This window comes from Geotrypetes seraphini, chromosome 2 (genome assembly GCF_902459505.1).
Source record: "Geotrypetes seraphini chromosome 2, aGeoSer1.1, whole genome shotgun sequence".
Lineage (NCBI taxonomy): Eukaryota > Metazoa > Chordata > Amphibia > Gymnophiona > Dermophiidae > Geotrypetes > Geotrypetes seraphini.
Genome location: NC_047085.1, coordinates 333,932,446 through 333,957,478, shown reverse-complemented (window position 1 = coordinate 333,957,478; position 25,033 = coordinate 333,932,446). Strand labels below are relative to the sequence as shown.

The window sequence follows — 25,033 nt, the reverse complement described above, 5'->3', positions numbered from 1 at the left end:
ACATCGGTTAACGTGGATGTTTAAGCAAATACAAGAATACATATTCTATAATGTTGTTTTCGTTAAATAAAACTATTTAGTCCCTCCTTTACAAATCCATGTTTAGTGCCAGCCATGGCGGTAACAGCTCGGATGCTCATAGGAATTCTATGAGCATTGGAGCTGTTACAGTGGTGGCCGGTGCTAAAAACGATAGTGCTGCTTTGTAAAGGAATGGATTAAATTGTTATTAAGGTAATCATTATTTTTCTGCTTTCAATAAAGTACGGCAGAAAAGCTGTCAAAATATGAATGATTAACCTATTAAACTGTAGATAGTTCACCTCGCAATATTTTCATAATTATTTATCTGAAAAGTTAATTTTCAAAACTTGAAACTGTAAGGATGGAGGGGATATGGTTGAAGCGCCCTTACAAACGCCAGGTCCCGAATTCAATACCTCACAGATGATTCATTAGGAAGTAGAATCAAACAACAAAGACCACTAAGAGTGCTTGCATAAAGAATATATAATATTACAGAAAAGCGAGATTCATAAAAGTTACAATTAAGCATTACCATTAAGGAATAAGTTTTACAAATACAGAGACTGATTCTGTGTTCTTGTAAATGAGAGAGAACAGACAAAGAAAGAATCCAAGAGAGACAGGAAAGAGAAGCGTGATGTTCCAGGTAGAGCAACAAGGGGATTGATGTTGAGAGGGGGCTTTTTATAACAAATAGAATCTATTGAACTTCAATAGAATCTATTGAAGTTAAGTATCCCCATCCTTTGTAAACTATCTGAAACAATGGTTAGTTTCATTGGTAAGGAAGGTGAGTGAGGTGTGCTAGACTGGAGAAGAATAGACTGGAGTCAAATGTACTTTCCAGTATGCCTCTGACAATAGTTTCTGATTAATCTTAGTTATCTGTGCCCATTGTACATCCTAAGCTGTCCATCCTAAGCATCAGACATTAACACATCTTAACACCTCTTCGCACCTCTTAGCTGTTACCTTTTAAACACTGATTTAATGTAGGCTTGCAATGACATTCCCTAAGGTCAGACATGAATGATATGATTTCCCATAGGCCTTTGCTGACATTGGTTAGGGCAATCGAAAATGCTGATTGCTAGCAATGCTAGGCTGACATTTTTTTAATTTGAAATGAAGGTAAGCTTGCGGTACCCTTCTATAAACAGCCAGTCTACCCTTCGCAGATGCCTCTCTTACCTCCAACATTATATCAGCACGTCCCATTGTCCTGAACAATCTCCAAGCTATGAAGATAAACATTTCCCATTATGAGTTCAAACCTCTGTCTTAGGTTGTATCTGGATGGGGAAACCCAAGATGTAATATCTTACCCGTTGTTGAGCAAATGAACCATGCATAAGGGATGCAGGAAGCTTTCTCAGGAGGTTCAGGCATTAAGTTACCAAGATGTATGCAAGTATGGGATATGAGATCATATATTATGTCTGATCCTGGTATGCAATGCAATATAGGCCATTACATTAGAACCAAATTAGCAAGTGTCAGAGAAGAAACTGGAAATTCATGTATAACTGTCTTAAAAGCTAGGAGGAACTTTGTAGGATATCCATTGTAAAGAAATGTACATGTGTTTCATTTTACAGCAAAGGAAAATCATAACAATACATAGCAATATTTGTACAATAATTAAGATAACGATAGGATGAATTAAAACACATAAATATGTGGTTTGCAGTGGGCGAATACCCAAAGAAAAGTTCCCAAACTGAGACATGATTGTCTCGTAGCAAATTTTCAACAGTTTGTGCAATCTGTCCATTTTCAAAAGTGGCGGTATGATTCACTTCTTTGGAGGTTTTAATAAGTTGTTCAATGTAGGCATGGAGTTCAGTAAAATTCAGCAGCTTTTGAAATGAAAAGAGGTAGTGGATGCACAGCATATGAAATAAAGTCTGGAATATCCATAGAATCATTAGTTACCAGAGGTGTGGAGTAGGTTGTCCCATTAATGGTGATGGAGGACAGAGGTGAATGACTACACCAGGTATTGTTCAGTAAATAGGTTGAACTGTACAGCAAAGCATTCTTAGGAAGGTGGCTGTCCTGAATCTGGGGATCCAATGAACAGGAAACATTTTGTGAAAAGAACAGGTGAAAACAAAAATGTCCAGCTCCGAGCTAGTACAACATGTGTGAAGAAGTAGAGGAGTAGAAGAGCGTTGCCGTCAGGAAGCAGGAGGTTCACACTTGAAATGAAATGGTGTTTTCACACAGAGTGAGGGATCCATTGGCTTAAATGAAGTCCAGGTATTATCCAGCGGTAGTACCCATGTAAAGTGATCCAAGGGATATAAAAGCATATTATCAAGCTGCACACCAACATTGACTACAGGATAGATAACCGTGTGGTGTCCTGACCATGGGATCAAAATACAGATAGCGCATCCTTGTGGTGAACAGATTGGAACACTCACTGTCCACCAATCAAGGTGAGCTATAGAAAATTTAGGTACTTTGATACTTACTAGCCATCTGGACGAGACAGAGGCCAATGGCCTAACTTAGCTGTGATTAGAATTTCTTTTAGGATAGTAATAAGCTCGATCTGTACTTGATCACATGCCATAGCCCAGGAAATATTATTTCCCAACCTATATTCCTCATGTACTAAGGTTACAGTTTTATGTTCTATAATGGGTGAAATAAGAGCAAATGTGTCTACAATTACATTGGATAATTTAGAGGAGGCTTCATTAATAATATGCTGTGAGGTGAACCCATCAGAAGCGTGTTAAGAGGTGGATCCCATCTTATTGTGGAGTACTCTTTATCAATTGTATTAAGAGCACCCAGTGCAGTTCCTCCCACCTAGAATAGTGTCCAATAGTTCATGCTTATGTCTACGTTGCTTGGTTTGGGCTGTAACTGACTGCATGTCAAACCAAGTATTCAGCATATGTATGTGGTTAGCAACAAATTGCGAGCAATTTGGGTATCTATGATTAACTAAAAACAATTTTGGAAATAAATGCCAAGTAAGAAAATGGTATTCTACATCATATAAAACATTGTGTGGTGCATCATATTTGACCTGAAAGGGCTTTCCTTCCTGAAACAGATCGATATCAGAAAGGTAGAGTTCAGGAGGGGCTGAGGTCCTGCGAGAGGTGGGAGGAGGCGGGGTAGTAGGAAAGCAAGATACATCAAAAAAGAAGTCTCAGTAATGTGTTGTTGATTACTCTGCACCCATGTATAAGAAATCTTCCAGTTACCACTATCCTGACAGGAGATATTATACAGAATCAAGGCAGGGGGGCTTGGAAAGGACTTCTCTGGGGTGCTTTCAGTTCCTGCGTTCTTTCTAAAGTCATCTGGATGTAAATATTAAGTTTATAGCAGTAAGAATGAATCTTTCTGTAGAAAAACATGATTTAAATCAAGCCTTCCTGACTATTGATTTAAATCAAATCCACACTGGTCTTAATCATGGAAATCCATAGAGCTATATCATCTTCATAATCCCTTCATAAGAAAGACTTTTCATGAGATGATCTTTGCTTTCAGTTTATTCTCTTTTTTGAAAACTTTTTATTATTATTTCTATTGGCCTATTTTGGGTCAGTTTTGGCAGTTTTCAGACTGTATCCTAGTTGGATAGCTTTCATTACCTATTTATTCTTTTGAATAGGTTTCCTTTGATCAGGTTTCAACTCTGTTTTCAGTAGGTTCTAATGCCATTGTAACCTTGTATATACACTAAGGCTGCATTTTACTTTTCCTGTTGACTAGATTCTGGAACACTTTGTGTGGAGTCAGATCTTGGGGAGAAGTAAAGTTCAGACCTACTGCAAAGGTCCTTCCTTGTGAACAGTCTTGAGTTTTCTTTAAAATGTCCTCTAATTCACTTTGTTTCCTAAGATATCTGGCTGGCTATGGAAATAGCTAGACTAGTCAACAACATGACAGCATTCTGTTTTCCTTCTTCTTTTCACAGTGCTTGGGAGTAGCCCTGATGAAATCGAAGGCAGACACCAATAATATTTCTGTTGAATATTTTTGCCAATAACCATATTGAGTGAAGTCAAGAAAGTTATTAGTGTTCAAAAAACTCTTGCAACTAAAACAGAACTTTCTCTAAATCTTAGCAAGAAACATTAAAGAAGAAATAGGTCAATAAATTCACATGCTAAGGATCTAACTTCTCGCTCTTTAAAAGCAGCTGAATGGAGGCTCTTTGTAAGATTGTAGAACTAAATCCTTGTTCAGAGATGTATTCACTATCAAGGTAGCAAATCAGCCTTCAATTAAGAACATAAGAATTGCCACTACTGGGTCAGACCAGTGGTCCATTGTGCCCAGCAGTCTGCTTCCGCGGCGGCCCTAGGTTAAAGACCAGTGCCCTAACTGAGTCTAGCCTTACCTGCGTACGTTCAGCAGGAACTTGTCTTACTTCGTTTTGAATCCCTGGAGGGTGTTTTCCCTTATAACAGCCTCCAGAAGAGGGTACCAGTTTTCCATCACTCTCTGGATGAAGAAGAACTTCCTTACGTTTGTACGGAATCTATCCCCTTTTAACTTTAGAGAGTGCCCTCTCATTCTCCCTACCTTGGAGAGGGTGAACAACCTGTCTTTATCTACCAAGTCTATTTCCTTCATTATCTTGAAGGTTTCTATCATGTCCCCTCTCATTCTCCTCTTTTCAAGAGAGAAGAAGCCCAGTTTCTCTAATCTCTCACTGTATGGCAACTCCTCCAGCCCCTTAACCATTTTAGTCGCTCTTCTCTTGACCCTTTAGAGTAGTACTGTGTCCTTCTTCATGTACGGCGACTAGTGCTCGACGCAGTATTCCAGGTGGGGTCGTACCATGGCCCGGTACAGCGGCATGATAACCTTCTCCGATCTGTTCATGATCCCCTTCTTAATCATTCCTAGTATCCTGTTTGCCCTTTTCGCCGCCGCCACACAGTGAGCAGACGGCTTCATTGACTTGTCAAAAAGTACTCCAAAGTCTCTTTCCTGGGAGGGTTTCTCCAAGTACTGCACCAGACATCCTGTGTTCGTGTAGAAGATTTTTGTTACCGACATGCATCACCTTACACTTATCCATGTTAAACCTCATTTGCCATGTTGCGGCCCATTTCTTGAGCATCTTTGTCACATTGCAGGTCTTTGCAATCCTTTTGTGTCTTCACTACTCTGAATAACTTCGCATCGTCTGCAAATTTTATCACCTCGCTCGTCATACCAATTTCCAGGTCGTTTATAAATATGTTGAAGAGCACGCACGGGTCCAAGCACTGAACCCTGCGGCACTCCACTTGTGACGCTTTTCTAGTCCGAGTATTGTCCATTTACCCCCACTCTCTGCTTCCTATCCACCAAACAGTTTTTAATCCTCAATGTGATGGCAGAAGAAGGGTGGGAGACATATAGTGCTGGGTGTTGAGAACTCTGATTGAGGCTACCATATGCCCTCTTGGAAGTACAGTGCAAACATGGCCTCTACTACCTCTTCCCTGAAAAATAAGTTATGTAATGTTTTTCCTTAATCTACAGCTTTGGAGTTACATTTTGTGACTCTAGATAAATAAACAAAACAAAAAGTCAGTAATGAACCTTAACCTTAGACAACACTGCATGCAATAGACCCTTTTCCATGGATGAGGCTCATTACCATTTTGTCATAGTTTTCATTTTTAGATATTTTTTTATTGATTTCTCCAATTTTAATTTACTCCATTAGGCAGAATGGGGAACAGCCGCAGAGCCCTGCAGATGATAATGGAGGAACTACACAATGTGGATAAAGCTATTGAATTTGCCAAGGAACAGGATGATGCAGAACTATGGGAAGACCTAATCTTGTATTCCATTGACAAACCACGTAAGAATAATGAAGAGTGATTCTGCAGGGTTTCTGTGTTCAAAATGTTTTTGCAAGATGATGGATAGTGTGTGGATCTACTATGTGCAAATAAGAGAAATAGGAGTTTATTATTAATACCACGTACGGCCTCTGTTACAAAGCCGCACTATTGGCTGCCATGCGGCAACAGCCCCGAAGCCCTTTAAATCTCCATGGGCTTCGGGACCGTTAGCGCAGTGCTGCCGCTAGCACGGCTTTGTAAAAGAGGCCGTTAATGTTTCAGTTGTACTACTAGACATACATAAATTTGTTTGGGAACTGTGGAAGTTCATACAGTATTAGTTGAGTATCCATACTGTAGTGCTTAGGTATATGTGAATTATGTATATCTTTGAGCAAGATGTCAGTTATACTGAAACTGAAGATACCAGTAATGAGAGCTACTTATATACCTTTAGAGGAAGTAGATATAAACCTATTCATATATCTTCTGAAGTGTGGCTGTACTATATACATTTTTAAATGTAAGAGCAGTTACAGTACCTGGAGAAATAGGAACAGTGGAAACAAAAAAAAATTATACTATTGGCAATTTGAGTGAATCAATTATGAATATTTCCAAAAAGACACTTGGAGGATGGCTTGTGTAATGGATTTAATCTTGGAAAATATCACAATATCTCACAATACAGTATTACTGACAGAGCTCGTATGTATGAATAAGGGAATGATGTCTTAAGAATAATGAACCCTTTCTTAGTGAATTCTTAGTAAATTTAGCATTGACGCTTAGGATATTTATGTTATGTCCTTCCTTAGGATATTTATATTATGTCCTTCCGTGGCCGTATTCTATTTGCGGCGCGTGCCCCATGCACCGCAAATAGAATACGGCCATGGAAGGACACAGTTTGTGGTGCTTGCGCCAGCTTGGAGCGGCTTGCGGCAGTGACCAGGTCGGTGGCGCCCCGCAGCACGTCTCCTGCGGGGAGGCAGAGTGAGGCTCGCAGGTGCAGGTTGTGCCAGATGAGATCGGGTCATTCCTTCTGCTCCCCTCTTTGGAGTGTGCAGTGCAGGCCGTGCAGGTGGACCCGGGGCGCAAGTGCAGTGCGGTGCTGGCTCCGCCACCACTCAGGTGCACCGAGAGTGAAACGGGGTTCCTGGGCAGCTGAGCGCAGTCTCCTGGCGGCTGCAGCCTCAGAAGCTCAGAAGCTCCTAGCTCGCGTCCAGAGCCTTTCCGGCACTGTGAATTTCATTAAGTGCAGTCCGCCCCCAGCAAGAGGTTGAGCGCCACTTTGGCCTCCAGGCCTAAAAAATGCAGGTCCAGGGTGCTGCCGCCACCCAGCAGCAAGGAGACAGAAAGGCAGGCGAGGAGGAATAGCGGCGGCCCCTCTTCCATGTTTCCAGCGCCTCAGCTGGAGAGGGGGAGCTGGGAATAAGTGCTGCTAGACAGGGGTGAGGTAAAAGAAAGGGAGAAGGCCTACTGCTGGACAGGGGGAGCAGGGAAGAAGTGCTGCTGGATAGGGGGGAGGTAAAAGGAAGGGAGAAGGGCTGCTGCTGGACAGGGGGAGCAGGCAATGGGTAGTGGTGGACAGCCAAGGAAAGAAAGAGACAGAAAGAAAGAAAGACAGACAGACACATACATCTATTCTAGATCCCGTTAATATAACGGGCTTAAAGACTAGTCAGGATATAAAATTTTCAAGTTTTTGGAAATCTGCTGTGGCTGAAATGTGACTGCTTTCTGGATCTTTGATGGTTCAGTTTCTGTTACAATTTCATTGACAAACTTAGCATAGCATTAGATCTGAACATGTTTTGTTTTTTGGGAGGGTTTTCTACCAATTTGTTGTAGTAATTTTAAAATTAATTGCATAATGCTTTCTCCAGTGGAGCTAAGTAACACTGTAACTCCTCTTGTCTGAAAGTTAAAACTAAAAATCAAGATTCCAAGTACAAAAAATGTCTCCTATCTTGAATGGCAAATATATTTAATGCAGCATTACCGTATTTTCACGTAGATAACGCGCACCCGTGTAAAACGTGCACATGGGTATAGCGCGCGAAAAACACAAATTTATGTACAGAAATTTTTATATACCATGCACACCCGTATACCGCGCATGCAGCCCGACTCTCCTTTCGCCCGCCCGACTCTCCTCTCCCCCTTGAAGTCCTGTCCCCACCCTGAAAGCCTGATGCCCCCCCGACGTCCGATTCCCCCCCCCGCAGGACCGCTCGCACCCCCACCCCGAAGGACCGCTCGCACGCACCCGCACCCCCACCCCGAAGGACCGCTCGCACGCACTCCCACCCGCACCCCACCCTGAAGGACCGCTCGCACCCCCACAGCCTCCCGACCCCCCCATCATGTAGAAGCTCCTACTGGTGTCCTGCTGCTTCCTCTTGGCGGTCCCAACTCCCCGACACGATCTGGGCAAGAGGGAGCTCAAGCCCTCTTGCCCCAGCCAACCGCGGCACCCCCGACACGATCGGGGCAAGAGGGAGCTCAAGCCCTCTTGCCCCCCCAACTCCCCGACATGATCGGGGCAAAAGGGAGCCCAAGCCCTCTTGCCCCGCCGACTCCCCAACTCCCCGACAATATCGGGCCAGGAGGGAGCCCAAACCCTCCTGGCCACGGCGACCCCCTACCCCCACCCCGCACTACATTACGGGCAGGAGGGATCCCAGGCCCTCCTGCCCTCGACGCAAACCCCCCTCCCCTCAACGACCGCCCCCCCAAGAACCTCCGACCGCCCCCCCAGCCGACCCGCGATCTCCCTGGCCGACCCCCACGACACCCCCACCCCCCTTCCCTGTACCTTTGTGTAGTTGGCTGGACAGACAGGAGCCAAACCTGCCTGTCCGGCAGGAAGCCAGCGACGGAATGAGGCCGGATTGGCCCATCCGTCCCAAAGCCCCGCCTACTGGTGGGGCCTAAAGCGCCTGGGCCAATCAGAATAGGAGCACCCAAAAAAATTCTAAGAAAATTAAGGATAATTCAGAATATAGCTGTTTGATTGATATTTGGTTTAAAAAAGAACGACCATATAAGTCCATATTATCGTTTACTTCATTGGCTGCCTTTGGAGGCAAGAGTATTATTCAGATTTTCCTGTATCTGCTTTAAGCTGATATCGGGATTGTCTCCAGCTTACCTTTTTCCTCATTTTGTGTTCCATAGACCATCAAGAGAAACTAGAAACTTCTACTTATTTTCTTATCCAAAAATTAATGGGTATAGATAGGACCCTAGCATTTCAAGCTGGTAGGCAGCAATCTTGGTTAGGTAAATGTATTCAGCAAGCTGTGTTATCCTATTGCAGTTTTTGGAAATTAATTAAGACCATTTTGTTCGATAAGTTTATTACTTAGTGAGTTTTATTATTGAAATTCTATTTTATAAATATTTGTATTTTTTACTGTATTATTGTATTGCGCTGATTGTCCAGCTCTTTTTAGTGTAAATGTAATTTATTTCTTATATACCGCTAAATCTGTTAAGTTCTAAGCGGTTTACAGACTGCCTAGAACTTTTGGTTATGGCAGTATAAAAGAATAAAGTTATTATTATTATTATTAGTTAGTTCTGTTTGGACTTTAGAGCCATTTCCTTAGACTAGAATTTGATTAAACTAACTACCTAGGTTCACACAAATTTGTACCTTTATTTTGTAAGGGAATTTCCAAGGCAAAGTTAAAAGTATATCCTGGCCATCCCTCCTAAAATGCCAAGTTAAAAGTGCACTTATTAAATGACATATATGCACAATTTTAAATGCTTATAGATTGGAAAATAATAATATTAAAAAAATTTCCACAGATAAAACTGTGTAAACCTTCAGACTCTTACTATGTTGGCATTGTATATATTTGAATGTGAGAATAACGTTCTCATATCCAACGTGTAATGAAAAGCAGCAAGACCTTCTCGTCTTTACAACCACTGCTAAGAAAGAAAGGGATCTGCTGCTATTTTCTGCATATTATTAAGTCCACAGTACTCTGGGGTTCTTCATCTTGCATAGCCACTGTTCTTGCCTAGTTAGGTTGGGGGGGGGGTTACAAAGAGATGCAAAACAGGCAGGAGATAGGCCTGGGCCTGGGATAGGAAGCAGAGGGAAGAGAGAGAGAAAACATGAAGTAAAAGGGGAGGGGGAAGAGAAAGGGAGAAATGCTGGATACGAGGTGGGTTGTAGAGATGCTGGCACTGGGAGGAGCAAAGAGAAGAGAGACAGACTTGGAACAAAGGACAGGGAGAAAAAGAGAGAAGAAAGTGAGAGACCAGGGGAAGAGAGATAGAAAGATGCTGGATGGGAAAGGGCAAGAGATGCTGCACCAAAGGAGGGAGGGGTGGGGGGTTAGAAGGAAGGAGAGAAAATGAGCATGGGGAGGGACAGGGATCCAAAGAGGTGATGCTGAGCATGTAGGGAGTACAGGGGCACAGAGGGGGTGGTGCTGGACAGACTAAGATAAGGAACACAGAGGAGGTATCTCTATGGCTGAAACTCAGCTCTGAAACACCCTGCCAGGGGTACCTAGTCTCTGTGGCAAATTTGAACAGTTTAAGAAAATGCTGTGAATGCATCTTTTTGTCCAGGCCTTTGTTGCTGTATGAGGAGAACAGGGATGAGTACAGGGACTGAGCAGATTTGGAGGAGAGCTGTTAGGTGGATGTTTTGTCTTGTCTGTAATATTTTATTTTTATTGTACTCTGCTTAGTCTTTAGGTGGATTAGAATTAAAAAAAATAAAATAAATGCTGAATATACCTAACAAATGTCTGGGATATTAATTTCATGTATAATTTAAAGCATTTCTTTTTGTTCTCAAACTAGGGAGGGAGGGGATAATTATTATTTTGTATTAATTTCTGATTGATTGTAAGTGCTATCTCTGATGATAATTGTATATATATTTTCAGATTTGAAAATCAATAAAGTTTAATAAATAAATAAAATAAATGCTGAATATGGAGGGAGGATAGAGACAGAGTGGACATTCTGGACAGGACAGATAGGGGTGGAGAGAAGAGAGGATGTGGGACATAGAGAAGAATAATGTGACGTACTGGTTAAAGCTACAGCCTCAGCACCCTTGGGTTGTGAGTTCAAACCCACGCTGCTCCTTGTGACCCTGGGCAAGTCACTTAATCCCCACCACACCACACCCATTGCCCTAGGTACATTAGATAGATTTCAGAAAAAGAGTGGAATGCTGTAGGGGCCAGATGAATGCTGTGAAGCAGAACTGCAAGGTTGAGGCGGAATAGAAATCAGTAATGTAATGTAATGTAAGGTGGGAGCCTGCCTTTGAATTTTTTCACGGAAGAAGTCATTGCTCATCCTAGCATAGAGATTTAAAAACATGATGATAGATAAAGGCCAAATGGCCCATCCAGTCTGCCCATCCACAGTAACCATTATCTCTTCCTCTCTCTAAGAGATCCCACGTGCCTATCCCAGGCTTTCTTGAATTCAGACAGAGTCTTTTTCCACCACCTCTTACAGGAGACTGTTCAACGCATCTACCACCCTTTCTGTGAAAAAGAATTTCCTTAGTTTACTCCTGAGCCTATCACCTCTTAACTTCATCCTATGCTCTCTCATTCCAGAGCTTCCTTTCAAATTAAAGAGACTCAGCTCATGTGCATTAACATCATGCAGTTATTTAAACGTCTATAATATCTCCCCTCTCCTGCCTTTCCTGAAAAGTATACAGATTTAGATCTTTAAGTCTGTCCCCATATGCCTTATGACGAAGACCACACACCATTTTAGTAGCCTTCCTCTGGACCGACTCCATCCTTTTTATATCTTTTTAAAGGTATGGCCTCCAGAATTGTACACAATATTCTAAATCAGGTCTCAACAAAGTCTTATGCAGGGGCATCAATCCCTCCTTTTTCCTACTGTTCATACCTCTCTCTATGCACCCTAGCATCCTTCTAGCTTTTGCCATCATCTTTTCAATCTGTTTGGTCACCTTAAGATCATCATATACAATCACACCCAAGTCCTGCTCTTCTGTCGTGCATATAAGTTCTTCACTTCCTAAACTTTACCGTTCCTTCGGGTTTTTGCAGCCCAAATGCATGACCTTGCATTTCTTAACATTAAATTTTAGCTGCCAAATTTCAGACTATTCTTTAAGCTTCGCCAGGTCTTTCTTCATATTATTCACACCATCTAGAGCAGGGGTCTCAAAGTCCTTCCTTGAGGGCCACAATCAAGTCGGGTTTTCAGGATTTCCCCAATGAATATGCATGAGATCTATGTGCATGCACTGCTTTCAATGCATATTCATTGGGGAAATCCTGAAAACCCAACTGGATTGCAGCCCTCAAGGAGGGACTTTGAGATCCCTGATCTAGAGTGTCTACTCTATTGCAGTTTTTGGTATCATCCGCAAAGAGACAAATCTTACCCTGTAGCCCTTCAGCAATATCATTTATAAAAATGTTGAACAGAACAGGCCTATGAACAGAACCTTGATTAACTTATATTGACCACTGTTATAAAAGAAATATGATCAGAAGTAATAAGAGTTAATGCAACTTCTTTAATGAAAGATAACATGGTATTTCAAAATAAAATTGAAAATCTAGAAAAATGTCTTGATTGACATATTAATAGGTCTAGAGAAGTCTGTTCTGTCAATTTAGTTGATGCAGAACAATCATATGTTGAAGATTTGAGAAGATTTGAGTTTCCTAGAAACGCCTTTGAAATCTCAAGCTATCTCTGCTACTTCATAGGTGATTTGGGGTTTTTGACCAGAGATTGGATCTTTAGACTATTTTGAAAAAAAACAAAACAAAGTGCCCTTATCTATAGATTTAAGATTTGTATAGTTCCATATATTACAAAAGCAGTTTTTAAAAGAGAGGTAGCCTAAAGTTATTACTTCAGCCTAGGGTTTTGCAAATTGGCACTAATTTTTTTTATCTTAAACATGTAAATTCATAGTGAGGTATAGGAATGTGACCTGTAGGTTACTTTGATTCATCACAGCTTCCACCCCAGTCCCTAAGGCGAATCCAGGATAGGTGTGTTCAAAACTGTCTAGTACTTGTTTAATCCACCTTGAGACAGTATATCTTTTCCCCATTTTTGAAACTTTTTTTCCTTTGCTTCCTTATTTAGCGGATTGCTCTGCCCGAGTATTGTGGACTTGTAGTATCATGGAGTAATAGGATTTATGGTGCCCTTTCATTAAAGCTTAGCATTTTCTAAACTAAAATGAAACTTAAACTTAATTTTATAGACTGGGTCCTCAACCAAAAGGTGCTCAACTCGGTTTACAATAATGTAAATACAGTACATAAATTTGGAAGAAGAATTTATTCTAAATGTCATGTGACACGTAAGTATAAAATGGGCCATGAAGCATTTAGTCCACATGAAGCTTCTGTAAAAGGGCTCTTCACATTTCTGATCTTCCTATTTCTTTTGTGATATACTATTTGTGATCAAGACTTCTTGAAATTTCAGTTAAACTATAACTAAAGATAAATTTGAAAAGTGAAATGATCTTATTCTCTGGATGATCACAGATGTTTTTTTTGTGATATGTTCTTTGCAATCAGCAAATTTTGAATTACATGTCTTAGAGCACTTAATTTTGTAGAATGCCATTATGTAGGACAATAAGGAAGAAGTAAGTGACTGCTGAATAGAATGATATTCAGTATAAATAGAAGATGGCAAAAAATAGTTGATACACTAAAAAACACATCTTATTATCTCAAGCACCATAATATTAGGAACAGAAGGTCCAGAGAGATTTTAAAAGTTGAAAAATAAGTTTGATCAAATTTAAATCAATGGAAAGTTACCTAATGTTTACTGTGAAGCTTACCTATCTTTATATGCCTCCCCCCCACACACAGCTTTTATCACTGGATTACTCAACAACATTGGAACTCATGTTGATCCCATTCTTCTAATTCATCGAATTAAGGAAGGCATGGAAATACCTAACTTAAGGGACTCTCTGGTAAAAATTCTTCAGGATTATAATTTGCAGGTAAGAGCCATTTATGAACATGAGAGTATTAGAAAATCTCAAAAATAGTAGTTTGAGACTTATTAATATGCTTGCTGAACAGATGAGATTGTCTGAGCTCTTCTCACTTTATGGGGAAAGGTAATTATAATATGAATATGTTCGCAAATGGCCACATTGAGGGAGTGGAGACATTCTTTTCTCTTGGAGGGGGGTAATTTTACAGCAGAGTCGAAACATTATAAACATTTTATGCAGATAAAACAGTATTTTGGGGTAAATTCTATATATGGCGCCATAAAAATCAACACCGGTAAAACCCCCCAATGAGTGATATCTATAGACCACGCCTAAAGTTAGATGTGGTTTATAGCAGTGTTTCTTAACTCAGTCCTGGTACAGATCCTCCTACTACTACTATTTACCGTATTATTTCTATAGTGCTACCAGATACATGCAGTACTGTACATGTCGTTGCTTGAAAGAGCTTACAGTCTAATTATGACAGACACACAGGACAAAGGTGAATCAATATATGCTGCTCATGAAGGGAACTATAAAGGGCTAGAGAGGTTAGGGGCTAAAGAGGGAATGAGAAACAGATATTAAGGCCCGGATTCTATAAACTGCGTCCCGATTGTAGGCAGCTGTTGGCATCCTACAGCTGTTTAATCAGCCAATCGGAATGCACATTAAAAAAAAAAAATGCTCCCTAGGCACGCTGCCTATATTGAAGGTACCTCCAGGAGCCTAGGGAGGCCCACAAGCTTGCCTAAGGCTAGGCGGTAGCCTTAGGCGAACCTAGGCGGCTCTACGCATCTCCCTAGTACAGCGGGAGACACTTACAAAATGCTGGCCTACATTGTAAGTAGACGGGGCTGCTATACTTATCATGGCAAGGGATCTCCCTGCCGCGATAATTATAATGGCCGCAGCCGCAAGTCCCCCCCCCCACAAACGATCGCGGCAGGAGGGTGCTCAACCCCTCCTGCTCGAAGACGACCTACCCACCCCGACGATCGTGGAGGCAGGAGGGAGCCCAACCTCTCTTGCCCAAAGACGACCCATCCCCCAGTGGGTTCTCCAGGGGGGTTAGTGAGGGAAGGTCCGAAGGGGGACTGTTAGCAGAGGAGTCCGGGGTGTGGGTGGGCCTTCCGTCAGGAGGGGTTGGGAACCCTCCTGCCAGCGAACATCGGGAATGGGGTCGTCTTCGGGCAGGAGGGGTTGGGCTCCCTCTTGCTTCCGTGATCATCGGGGGTGATATCATCTTCGGGCAATAGGAGTTGGGCTCCCTCCTGCCTCCGCAATCGTCAGGGGGTGGGTCATCTTCGGACAGGAGGAGTTAAGCACCCTCCTGCCGCAAGATCCCTTGCCAAGATAAGTATAGCGGCCGCATCTACAGTAACCTGGTTCTGTAACCGGCGTCTATAACAAGGGCGTTGGTTTCAGAATTGGGTTTATTTTAGACAGGTCTAGGCTCGATTCTGTATACCTATACAGAATCCGGGCCTTAGTGAATTACAAGTTGGAAGGTTTAGGACCTAAACACAGCTTCAAAAAAGTAGACTTTGAGCCTGGATTTGAATACCACCATAGATGGAGCCTGGCATACTGATTCAAGCAGGTTGTTTCAGACATTCGGTGCAACAAGGCAGAATGGGACAGTAGATGAGTGTACCAACAAGAGAGGCTTTCCCGAAGAATGGAGTTCATGGGGTAGGGTGTAGAGAGAAATAAGAGAGGATTGATATTGAGCTGCAAACTGAATACTCTTGTACGTCAGTAAGAGGAGTTTGAACTGTATGCGTAAGTGGACTGGAAGCCAATGAAGCGACTTTAGGAGAGGGATAACATGAGCAAAACAACACTGATGGAATTTGAGGCGCGCAACAGAATTCTGAACAAATTGAAGGGGGAAGAGATGGGTTAGCGGGAGACAGGCCAGAAGCATGTTAATAATCCAGGCAAGAAGCGACGAGGGCATGGATAATGGTCTTGGCAGCGTGCTCAGAAAGGAAACTCCGAATTTTAGCAATGTTGTATAGAAATAAATTTTGGCAGTTTGTAAGATATGCGAAGAGAAGGACAGAGAAGAATCAAAGATGACCCTGAGGTTGCGAGCTGATAAGACAGGGAGGATATGAATGTTATAGAGAATGAAGGAAAGATAAGAGATTCAGTCTTGGCCATGTTTATAACTTTAGATGGCGACGAGACAGTCAGTGTCAGAAAGGCAGGCCAAGACTCAAGCCTGGATTGCCGTAACACTGTTATTCACTCTCTTCCATTGAAAAAAATGGCTGTTTAACCCTACCCTCTGATTTCTGTCCAATAACAAATATCTATATCCACAACAAAACATTGCCTCCTATCCCATGACTCTAATTTTCTCAAAAATCTTTCATTTTTCACTTTTGCATTGTTGAAAGTTGCTACATATGATCTAATTAATCACAGACTTTTACTATTACAACTTTCAGAAGTGGGAATAACAGGGACCATGCTGGACTGGTTTAAGTCTTTCTTTTTTGAAAAGATATTCCTTTCATGTCATGTCAGGAGGAAAACTAATATCATGGCTTTAAAATGTGGTATTCTACAGGGTTCAATTTTATTCCCACAGTTGTTTAAGACAATGCATCAAATTGGAGTTATCAGATATCCAGGACTTGCCTAAAATCTCCCTTTTGTAACTGAGTAAGTTGATAACTCTGGGTCTAAGACTCAACCTCCAACATCTTCCCCCAAAACATATTATTCTTCTTACAAGAGGCACTATCCCGCAGTCTCATCCTTTTCTAAACCTCCACCGTAGAAGAGACAAAAAACCCAAAGGCCTCAAGAGGCTCTGTCTTCTACTCCACAAAAATCGACTCAGTCTTTGACATACTGTTAGAGAGCATAGCCACAATTCCTCTTACTCAGCCTCCTCCCCAACTGATTGGAGACTATCTTCGCTTGTACTACCCACGTTGGACTCTCGTTACAACGGACGCTTGGATCCTAAAAGTCATACAGGAGGGTTACTCTCTCTGTTTCATCACCATTCCTCCAAACAATCCTCCAAGAGAGTCCTCTTTCACATCTCAACAGACGTCTCTTCTTCTTCAGGAAATCAAAACTCTACTTCAACTCAGTGCCATAGAGCCAGTACCTCCTTGCCAGAAAAACCAGGAGTTCTACTCAAGGTATTTCCTAATTCCAAAGAAGACGGGAGGACTTTGTTCTATTCTCAGCCACCAAGCTTTAAACCAGTATTTAGTCAAGAGAAGTTTTGCATGCTATTCCTAAGGACTCTCTGCCCATTTCTAGAATGAAACAATTGACTGTTCTTTCTAGACCTCAAAGAGGCATGCACACACATACCCATACGCCCAGACCACAGAAAGTGCCTTCGTTTATGAATTAGTCATCATCATCTTCAATACACGGTGCTACCATTTGGCTTCACTTCCTCTCCAAGTCACCTGTCATGGTTATGCCTACTGATTGTGTTCAGTGCAAATGAAGTACTTGCCGAGTTTAACATTTTGGGGTTTCCAGTTCATTTTTGGTATTCATATTTCTATTTCTAATTTGTGATCCATTGTTCTATATTTGGTGAAGGTCTATCTGTGTTTTGTGTGTGAAGAAATCATTTAAAGTTGTGTTATATGTGTTAATAATGGTGGGTGGGGAAATTGGGAGAGGGGTTGATAGAAGATCCCAACCTTAATTTCTGCCCTAGGCCGTAGCATCTCTAACACAGGCCCTGCCTGCACCAGACCCACTGCTTCTCTGGCTCTGGAAAGAGGTTATGGTGTGCATGCTGCTGCTGGCTTGCTCTGCCTGACCTAGAAACAGGAAGCTACATCAAGCTCTGATGTAATTTCCTGGTTTTGAGTCAGGCAGAACCAGTGGCTGCACAGACACACTAATGCTGATACCGCAGCTTCTTTCCGACCCAGAGAAGTGGTGGGTCTGGCACAGGAGCGTTAGATCAGGTAAGAGGGAGAGATGGGGGAGTTGCAAAGAGCCAGAGAGGTGATGCAAGGGGGGCAAGGAAGGAGAGAGGTGCTGAACCTTGGGAAGGGGTGGGTAGGGAAGAGAAAGATCCAATGAGGGGATTGAGGTTGAGAGGGGGAAACTGAATGCACAGAGGGAGGAAAAGAGATCTAAGTTTCCAAGTTTGTTATTTATATATCACCTATCAATGAAGATTGTCTAAGCGGTTTTTACATTCACATACTCAAGCATTTTTCTCCATCTTTCCCAATGAGCTCACAATCTACCTAGCATACCTGGAGCAGCAATGGAGGGTTAAGTGACTTGCTCAGGGTCACAAGAAGCAGCACTAGGCTTAAACCCACAATCTCAGGGTGATGAGACTGCAGCTCTTAACCACTAGGCTACTCTCCCCTGGATATTGGATATGAGGTATGAGTGAAAAGAAAAGAGGTGACACACTAGCCTGGAAGCAAGAGAAAGGAGAGACTTGGATGGGCTGAGGATGGTGAGGTTTGAGAGGGTGAATACAGAAAAAGGAAATGGGAGATTAAGTAGTAGGTGAAAAAGAGGAAACTAAGTGGTTTATGCTTGATTTCAAGATTTTTTTGTGGGTATTTTATTTTAATATCTTACATATTAATTGTGATTAATCGCTAATACACAGCGAGATTAATCATGATTAAAATTTGTAATCTTCCTACAGCCCTAATTTTTAGAATTCAAACATCTCCATGCAGCCAGAATTTGAAAATGTGTTGAATTTTTTTTTTCCATAAAGAACAAAGTAGTAAACAGTTGTTTGAGGTTGATTTTCAACCTCTTACATTTGAAGATTTGTCTTTAGAAGTAAAAAAATAAATAAATAAAAATTCTAAAAATAGAAATTGGTTTGCAGCAGTTTCTACAGAGTTTTTGTATTGCTACAAACCAATCTCATCTTGATTGTTGGCTCTAGAGCAGGGGTGTCAAACTCAATCACATAAGGGGCCGAAATCTAAAACATAGGCTAAGTCGCAGACCAAATTTTTTATTAAGATACTTAGGGGTATTGCATAGAGCTTTTTGGACCCCTGTTCGTTTACAAAAAACTTGATAGCTCTAAGTCTAATGGATGCTGGCACTGTCATCTTGAGGCGGGGACATTAGATCATCTTTTATTTTATTGTCCATTCATATTATAATTTTGGAAATCAATTTGGCCTCAAATAAATAGGATGTTGGAGAATCCGGTAGCCTTGACATATGATACGATTTTATTTGGCACAGCAATGAGAGCACAGAGTCAAATTTCTTCAAATAATAACAAACTTTTATTTATATTAACTGGAGTAGCAGTTCAACAAATAACATACAATTGGAAAAATTATGACAGGTTAAATTATAACTTCTGGTGGAATTCAGTATGCCATATATATAAAATGGAGCGTACATTTGCAACACAAAGAGGTTATATTGATAAGTTTAAGAAGATTTGGGGAACATTAACAGACTTTTGCAATGAATGATACAATTTTCCCATAATAAGATATTTGATAAGAGGGGATGTGGGTGGGTTTATTTTATTCATCTCATAATATAAATAATTTATCATTATATCTTGTTGTATTGTATGCAATTTTCAAAGGAAGGGGAAGGGATGGGTTTATAATTTGAGTAATAGTTGGTATACTTATTAAGTACTATATACTTTTTCAATATTATAGTAAAGGATTATATAATGATACGTTGTATTTACAGTGATGCATGAAGGAATATCAAGTGTGTACTCAATGAAATTGTATAAATTTATGTGTTATATATAACTTGTTGTTATATGAAAAATGAATAAAAAACTTAAAAAGATACTTAGGGGTCCTTTTATTAAGGTATGCTAACCGATTTAGCGCATACTAAATGTGCACCTTAATAAAAGGACCCCTTAATCTTAGTAGAAGTATAGGTTACAACTTCTCCAACCTCACGCCGGCTCTGTAATGTAAACAAAATAAATAAAAAAGACTTTTCCTCAGGATACACATTTCAAATGTGACATATTGTAATCACAAAACAGAAAATAAAATTAATTTTTCTACCTTTTGTTGTCTAGTCATTATTCAAATCATGTTGTGGTCCCAGACTCTAGTTGTCTTTTGATAACTCGCTTGCCAGGGTTTCCTTCTTTCTTCTTTCTCCATTCTAACCATCCATCTTCCATCTCTGTCCTCCCCTTCTGTTTCCCTTCCCTCGAGGTCTGCATCTTTCCTTTTTCTCATCACCTCCCTCTTTCTTTCATGCTATCTTCCTTTTGTTACACTTAGTGATGTCACATCCTGCTCTTGCTCGTGTTCCTGCTCCAGCTCACCATACCTAGACATAGTAACTGCAACAACTGTAAAGCTCTGTTAACTCATCTGTCCCTCCTATTTCTGACTCTCTCCAACTTATCACTCTCCAAACAGCTCAATCATTTGTCCTCTCCTTCCTCCTTCCCCCTTCCTCATTCAATTCTTCTCTATCCAGATCGCTCCCACTGTCAAGTTTATTAGGTTTTTATATACCGCCTATCAAGGTTATCTAAGTGGTTTTACAATCAGGTACTCAAGCATTTTCCCTATCTGTCCCGGTGGGCTCACAATCTATCTAACGTACCTGGGGCTATGGAGGATTAAGTGACTTGCCCAGGATCACAAGGAGCAGCGCTGGATTTTGAACCCACAACCCCAGGGTGCTGAGGCTGTAGCTCCAACCACTGCGCCACACACTCCACACACTCTCTCTACAGAGAAAACTTCCTCTTACCTCCATCTCTCCTCCCCATTCCCCTCAAATACTAGCATCCCCAACCCCCCAACCTTGTAAGTCTCATCAGTAAAAAAAAGATCCTCTTGGTTTACTAGCCTTTCCAGTTGCATCATTTCTACTATTCCACTTTAGACCTTAATACTCAATCTCCAGCCACCTCTCTTCCTCATTATCGCCACTTGCTTTATTTGTCCTAAGAATGCTTCTGTTCATCACCATTTTGATCACTACTATCTGTGATTTAAACAAAATAAAGCAGCCTGCAGAGGATCGCCGTCAGCTGTAGCGATCCTAGCAGGCTGCAGTCGGCCTCCACAGCACATTTCTTCTGCTGCTGTCCCGCACCTCCTCTGACGTACGGGAGACTACGGCAGAGGGAATGTGCTAAGGAGGCTATGGCAACCTGCTAATATCGCTACAGCTGACGGCAATCCTCTGCAGGCTGCTTTAATGTCCGAAGCTCATCTTCCTCCTGAGTTCCTAGATGCTCGTGAAGAGCAGCGGCAGCAGTGGTGATTACGCCGGTGGCAGGCAGGGTGTAGGCAGGAATGGAATGGCAGGCCAAATCTTGGCAACAGCAGGAATTGTCTGGCGGGCCATATTTTATTGCACCGCAGGCCAGAGTTTGACATGTCTGCTCTAGAGCATTGATTCTCAGCCAAGAGATAGGAGGTATCCTGAGTCAGGTTCTTGAAATCCCTATAATTGGTCCCTGTTTCTGCTTCCCCACTACTTCCAATAACAACTGCTGCCTCCAGTCCCAAATGATCATGTTTCAGGTCTGCTGTTTGCTATATAGTTTCTTAGTAGCATATCTGTAGGTTTGTCTGTTGGTTCATAGTATCTGGCAATGAAGGGATTTTGTATTGTTGTTTCTGAGATGACGCAAGAATTTAAATTTATATCTGTTGTATGACAAGTGAGAAATCTGGGATTGATGTGTTGCATACAGCTTTTTGATATGGAATAGGCTAATTTATTCTAAATTCATAATTAAACAATGCTTTGTTCAGTTGCGAGTTTTAGTGTTGCATGTGTCACATACATGAACCTTGTCTGGTGCGTCACAACAGGAAAAAAGTCTTCCTCCTCTGGACGTAAGTATTGGTGAAATTAAAGTCTTTTGTTTCTTCTTTCTAATCTTGTTTGTTCTGCTACATTAGCACTACAGATGCTTTGCCTCTGTTTGTTCCCCAAGTAGAAGTTACCTGAAGTCCTATGTGGAGGAGTATTTTCGATAGGACTTCTTAGTCCATCTTTGGAAGTTTTGAGTTAAAACATCCAAAAATCTGATGGAGAAAATGTCAATTTTCAAACCTGCAATACGTCTCTTTTTTTTTTTTTGTCCAGCTGGAGATCTAATTTTTTTTTTTTGCTATTAACGAAAAAAAAAAATCCAAATTAAAAACAAGTCATTTGCATGTAGAAGAGACCAACATTTTTAATTGGCTGGCTACACAGATGTGCAAGCAAAGCAGTGGGGCACCCTAGGAGACACTGCTGTGAACGTCACATTAAGGGTGCCAGGTACACATCTCACCATAACCCCTGTACATTATATGGTGAGCCCTCCAAAACTCCCCCAACACCAACCGTCCCCACCTTTCTACTATCCCAATAGCCCTTATGCCTGTTGGTGTCGCCTATATATCAGTACAGAGATTGGTGGGTTTTGATGGCATATGGGCCTGAGTTCTCTTCTCTGCAGTCCATTACACTGCCCACCAGGCTACTCCAGAAACCTGCTTGCTGCTCTTCTAGGAATGACCATATTATCTGCAGCTATCATAGAGACAGATATGTACTGTTTCATGCAGATATTTGGGGGTGGGAGGGGGGTCAGTGATCACTTAAGGAGTCTGTGGGGACCATAATTTCATCCCTCCAGTGGTTATCTGGCCAGTTCAGGTAACTTTTTGGCTCTTATTCATTTTAAAACAGGTCTAGCCCAAAATGGCAAAATTGTGACCGGGACATTTTGTAAAATGTTTGATTATTGCTGTAAAATGTCCAAATGCTAAGCCTGTCCTAATCCTGCCCAAAACAATCCCCCCCCCCCCCCCTTTAGATGCACTAGAGACAAAATAGCTAGAAAGATGTCTGGAAAGTCATTTTCAAAAATGCCCATTTGGACGTTTGGACATAAGACGTCCAAGTGCTGGTTTTTGCCATCTTTTGGACATTTATCTTTCTTGAATGTGAGCCTCATAATGTTCTGAGAATGTTGTCTGTCAAACAAACTGAGACAAGAGTGATAACCGATAACCACCCAAGTCTGAATTTTGAATACTTCCGGTAAATATTTATGCAAATATGTTTATACACAGCTGGTCTAAGAGCCCAGTTAATATTTTTATATTTCCTGGTGACAAGATCCACTTCATTCTTTAAAGATCAGAGCAGAGTGTCCCTATGTTAAAAACAGTGAGTGGGTGCTATAGTGAAGAATCATCTGGAGCTACCTGTAATTTATGATAACCATAACGTATATATTGTCACAACCCCAGCCCTAGGGCTAGGCTTGCTCCAGATAGAAGGATGCAGAGCTCTGGCATAAAGCTGAAAAGAGCAGACCAATGCAACAGCTCTGCTACCCACAAGCCATCTGACTCTGAGTCTAGAATGTCTGCCCAAGTGCAGGAACTCTGGGAGGAGGGGGAACACTGTGAGAGCAGCCTTTAGGAACCTGAGGTAACTCCCAGAAAGGAACAGCCTAGAAGACAAGTTCCTAGCTCTGGGAGTGCTCAGCTGCTGAGGCTAATTAAAGCCCAGGAAAAAGCTCAGTAAAAACAACAGTTTGCCCTTCCCCCACACAGGTTGGGGCGTGACCTGCTCAGAACTAAATAAACAGAGCCCAGGAAGCCTAAGTCAGTCAGGCCTGAGCTCCAGGAGGAGAGAGACACAGGAACCAGTGCTCCTGAATGCAAGCAGGATAATGAGGTGAAAATGGTAGAGGTGGAAGATTTCCCTGAGGTGAGCCAGCCAGCTAGCCCACAAGCAATAGAGGACATGGATACTTCTATGGAACCTGCTGAGAAGAAAGCTAAGTTGTTTTCCTTACTGGTTTTTTTTTTTTTAGTCTTTTGATGACTGGAAGAATGGGACTTGTGCTGGCTGTGTGAGCAGTACTTGGCTCACTGCTAGGAAACAGCGCTTTATTTTGGGAACTTTGCATTGAGCTTGTTTTGTATTTTTCCTGCTTGTATGAGACTCTGCCATTGAGGTTGATAGAGGGGTAGTGGGGGTGAGTCCACAGAAGATCTTTCGGGTTGGGATCGTGGGGCCACTTTGGCAAAATGTTATATTGTGGACTCAGCTACTCCCCTCCCCCACCTGCTTCTAAGGCTGGTGTGGGAAGCCTGTTAAAAGCCAGGCAAATCCAGTGTGCTTGACTGGAACAAATGAACTCTATTGAAAGACTGATATAAAGACTGTGCAGTTTTTGCATCCTTTAATTTTGTGTTTTGAACTATAAAGAAAAGTCAGTGCAGGACTGTTTTACACCTACCTGGGAGAGAGGTGTGGGTCTGTCTTTTGCAAGACCTAGTTTTCTGTTCACAATTTTTGTTTGAATTGAAATCTTGAACTCTGGCAGCATTGCTAGGCAAAGCTATGTTGTACAATTAAAGTTTTGTTCAACGTTGTTAACACTTGATTTTTCACCATCATTATAGTAGCCAGCAGGGCTTTCAACATTTTGAAGGCACGCTAGAGACTGTTGTTTTGTGCACTGGCCGGTAGCCAAACCCAAAGTCCGGTACCGGCAGGGCCACAATATTCAAATATAAACCAAGATTTGGGGGGCAAAAAAATGGCCCAAAACTGGGGTTCTCAGTTTATATTTGAGCTAACCCCATCTGGCACCTACCGCGAGCCTCCAATACTGGTCCAGTGGTGCAGGGAGCCGGAGCTGCCATCAATCCCTTCCTCCTGGTGACTTTGTGCAACTAGCCTGCCCCTCCTCTTCCCCCCCAGGCCCCCTATAGGTCTACTTTAGGTCCAGCGGTGAGGTGGGTCAGGAGCGATCCCTTTACACTCCTGCCCGGCACCGGCAATCTCCATAGTGGTTCAGTCTTGTGAAGTTTGCTGCAGGATCTCACAGCAGTCATTTTTTCACTATGGAGAGTACCAAGCAAGAGTGTAAAGGGATCGCTCCTGCCCCGCTTCACCGCTTGACCACCGGGGACCTAAGGTAGACCTGCAGGGGGACCGGGAGGGGAGGGGGACCGGGAGGGGAGGGGCGGGCTAGTTACACAAAGTCACCAGAATGGAGGGATTGAAGGCAGCTCCGGTTCCCCCTCCACTGGAGCCTCAGGGCAGTACTGGAGGCCTACAGTGAATCCAGGAAGGGGGTCAGACCAACTGTCTGTCTTCACCATTGGACCACCAGGGTAGTACTGCAGGCCCGGGG

At 42.1% G+C, this 25,033-nt stretch overlaps 1 protein-coding gene across 1 annotated transcript in view; it reads left to right on the top strand.

Annotated features, from left to right (window-relative positions):
• Positions 1-25,033, top strand: part of VPS41 (VPS41 subunit of HOPS complex) — a 401,709-nt gene that overhangs the window by 326,998 nt on the left and 49,678 nt on the right. The window contains exons 24-25 of the mRNA XM_033930242.1: positions 5,726-5,866; positions 13,739-13,875. Coding sequence (XP_033786133.1) covers positions 5,726-5,866; positions 13,739-13,875 — 278 coding nt within the window. The remainder of the gene's footprint in view (positions 1-5,725; positions 5,867-13,738; positions 13,876-25,033) is intronic.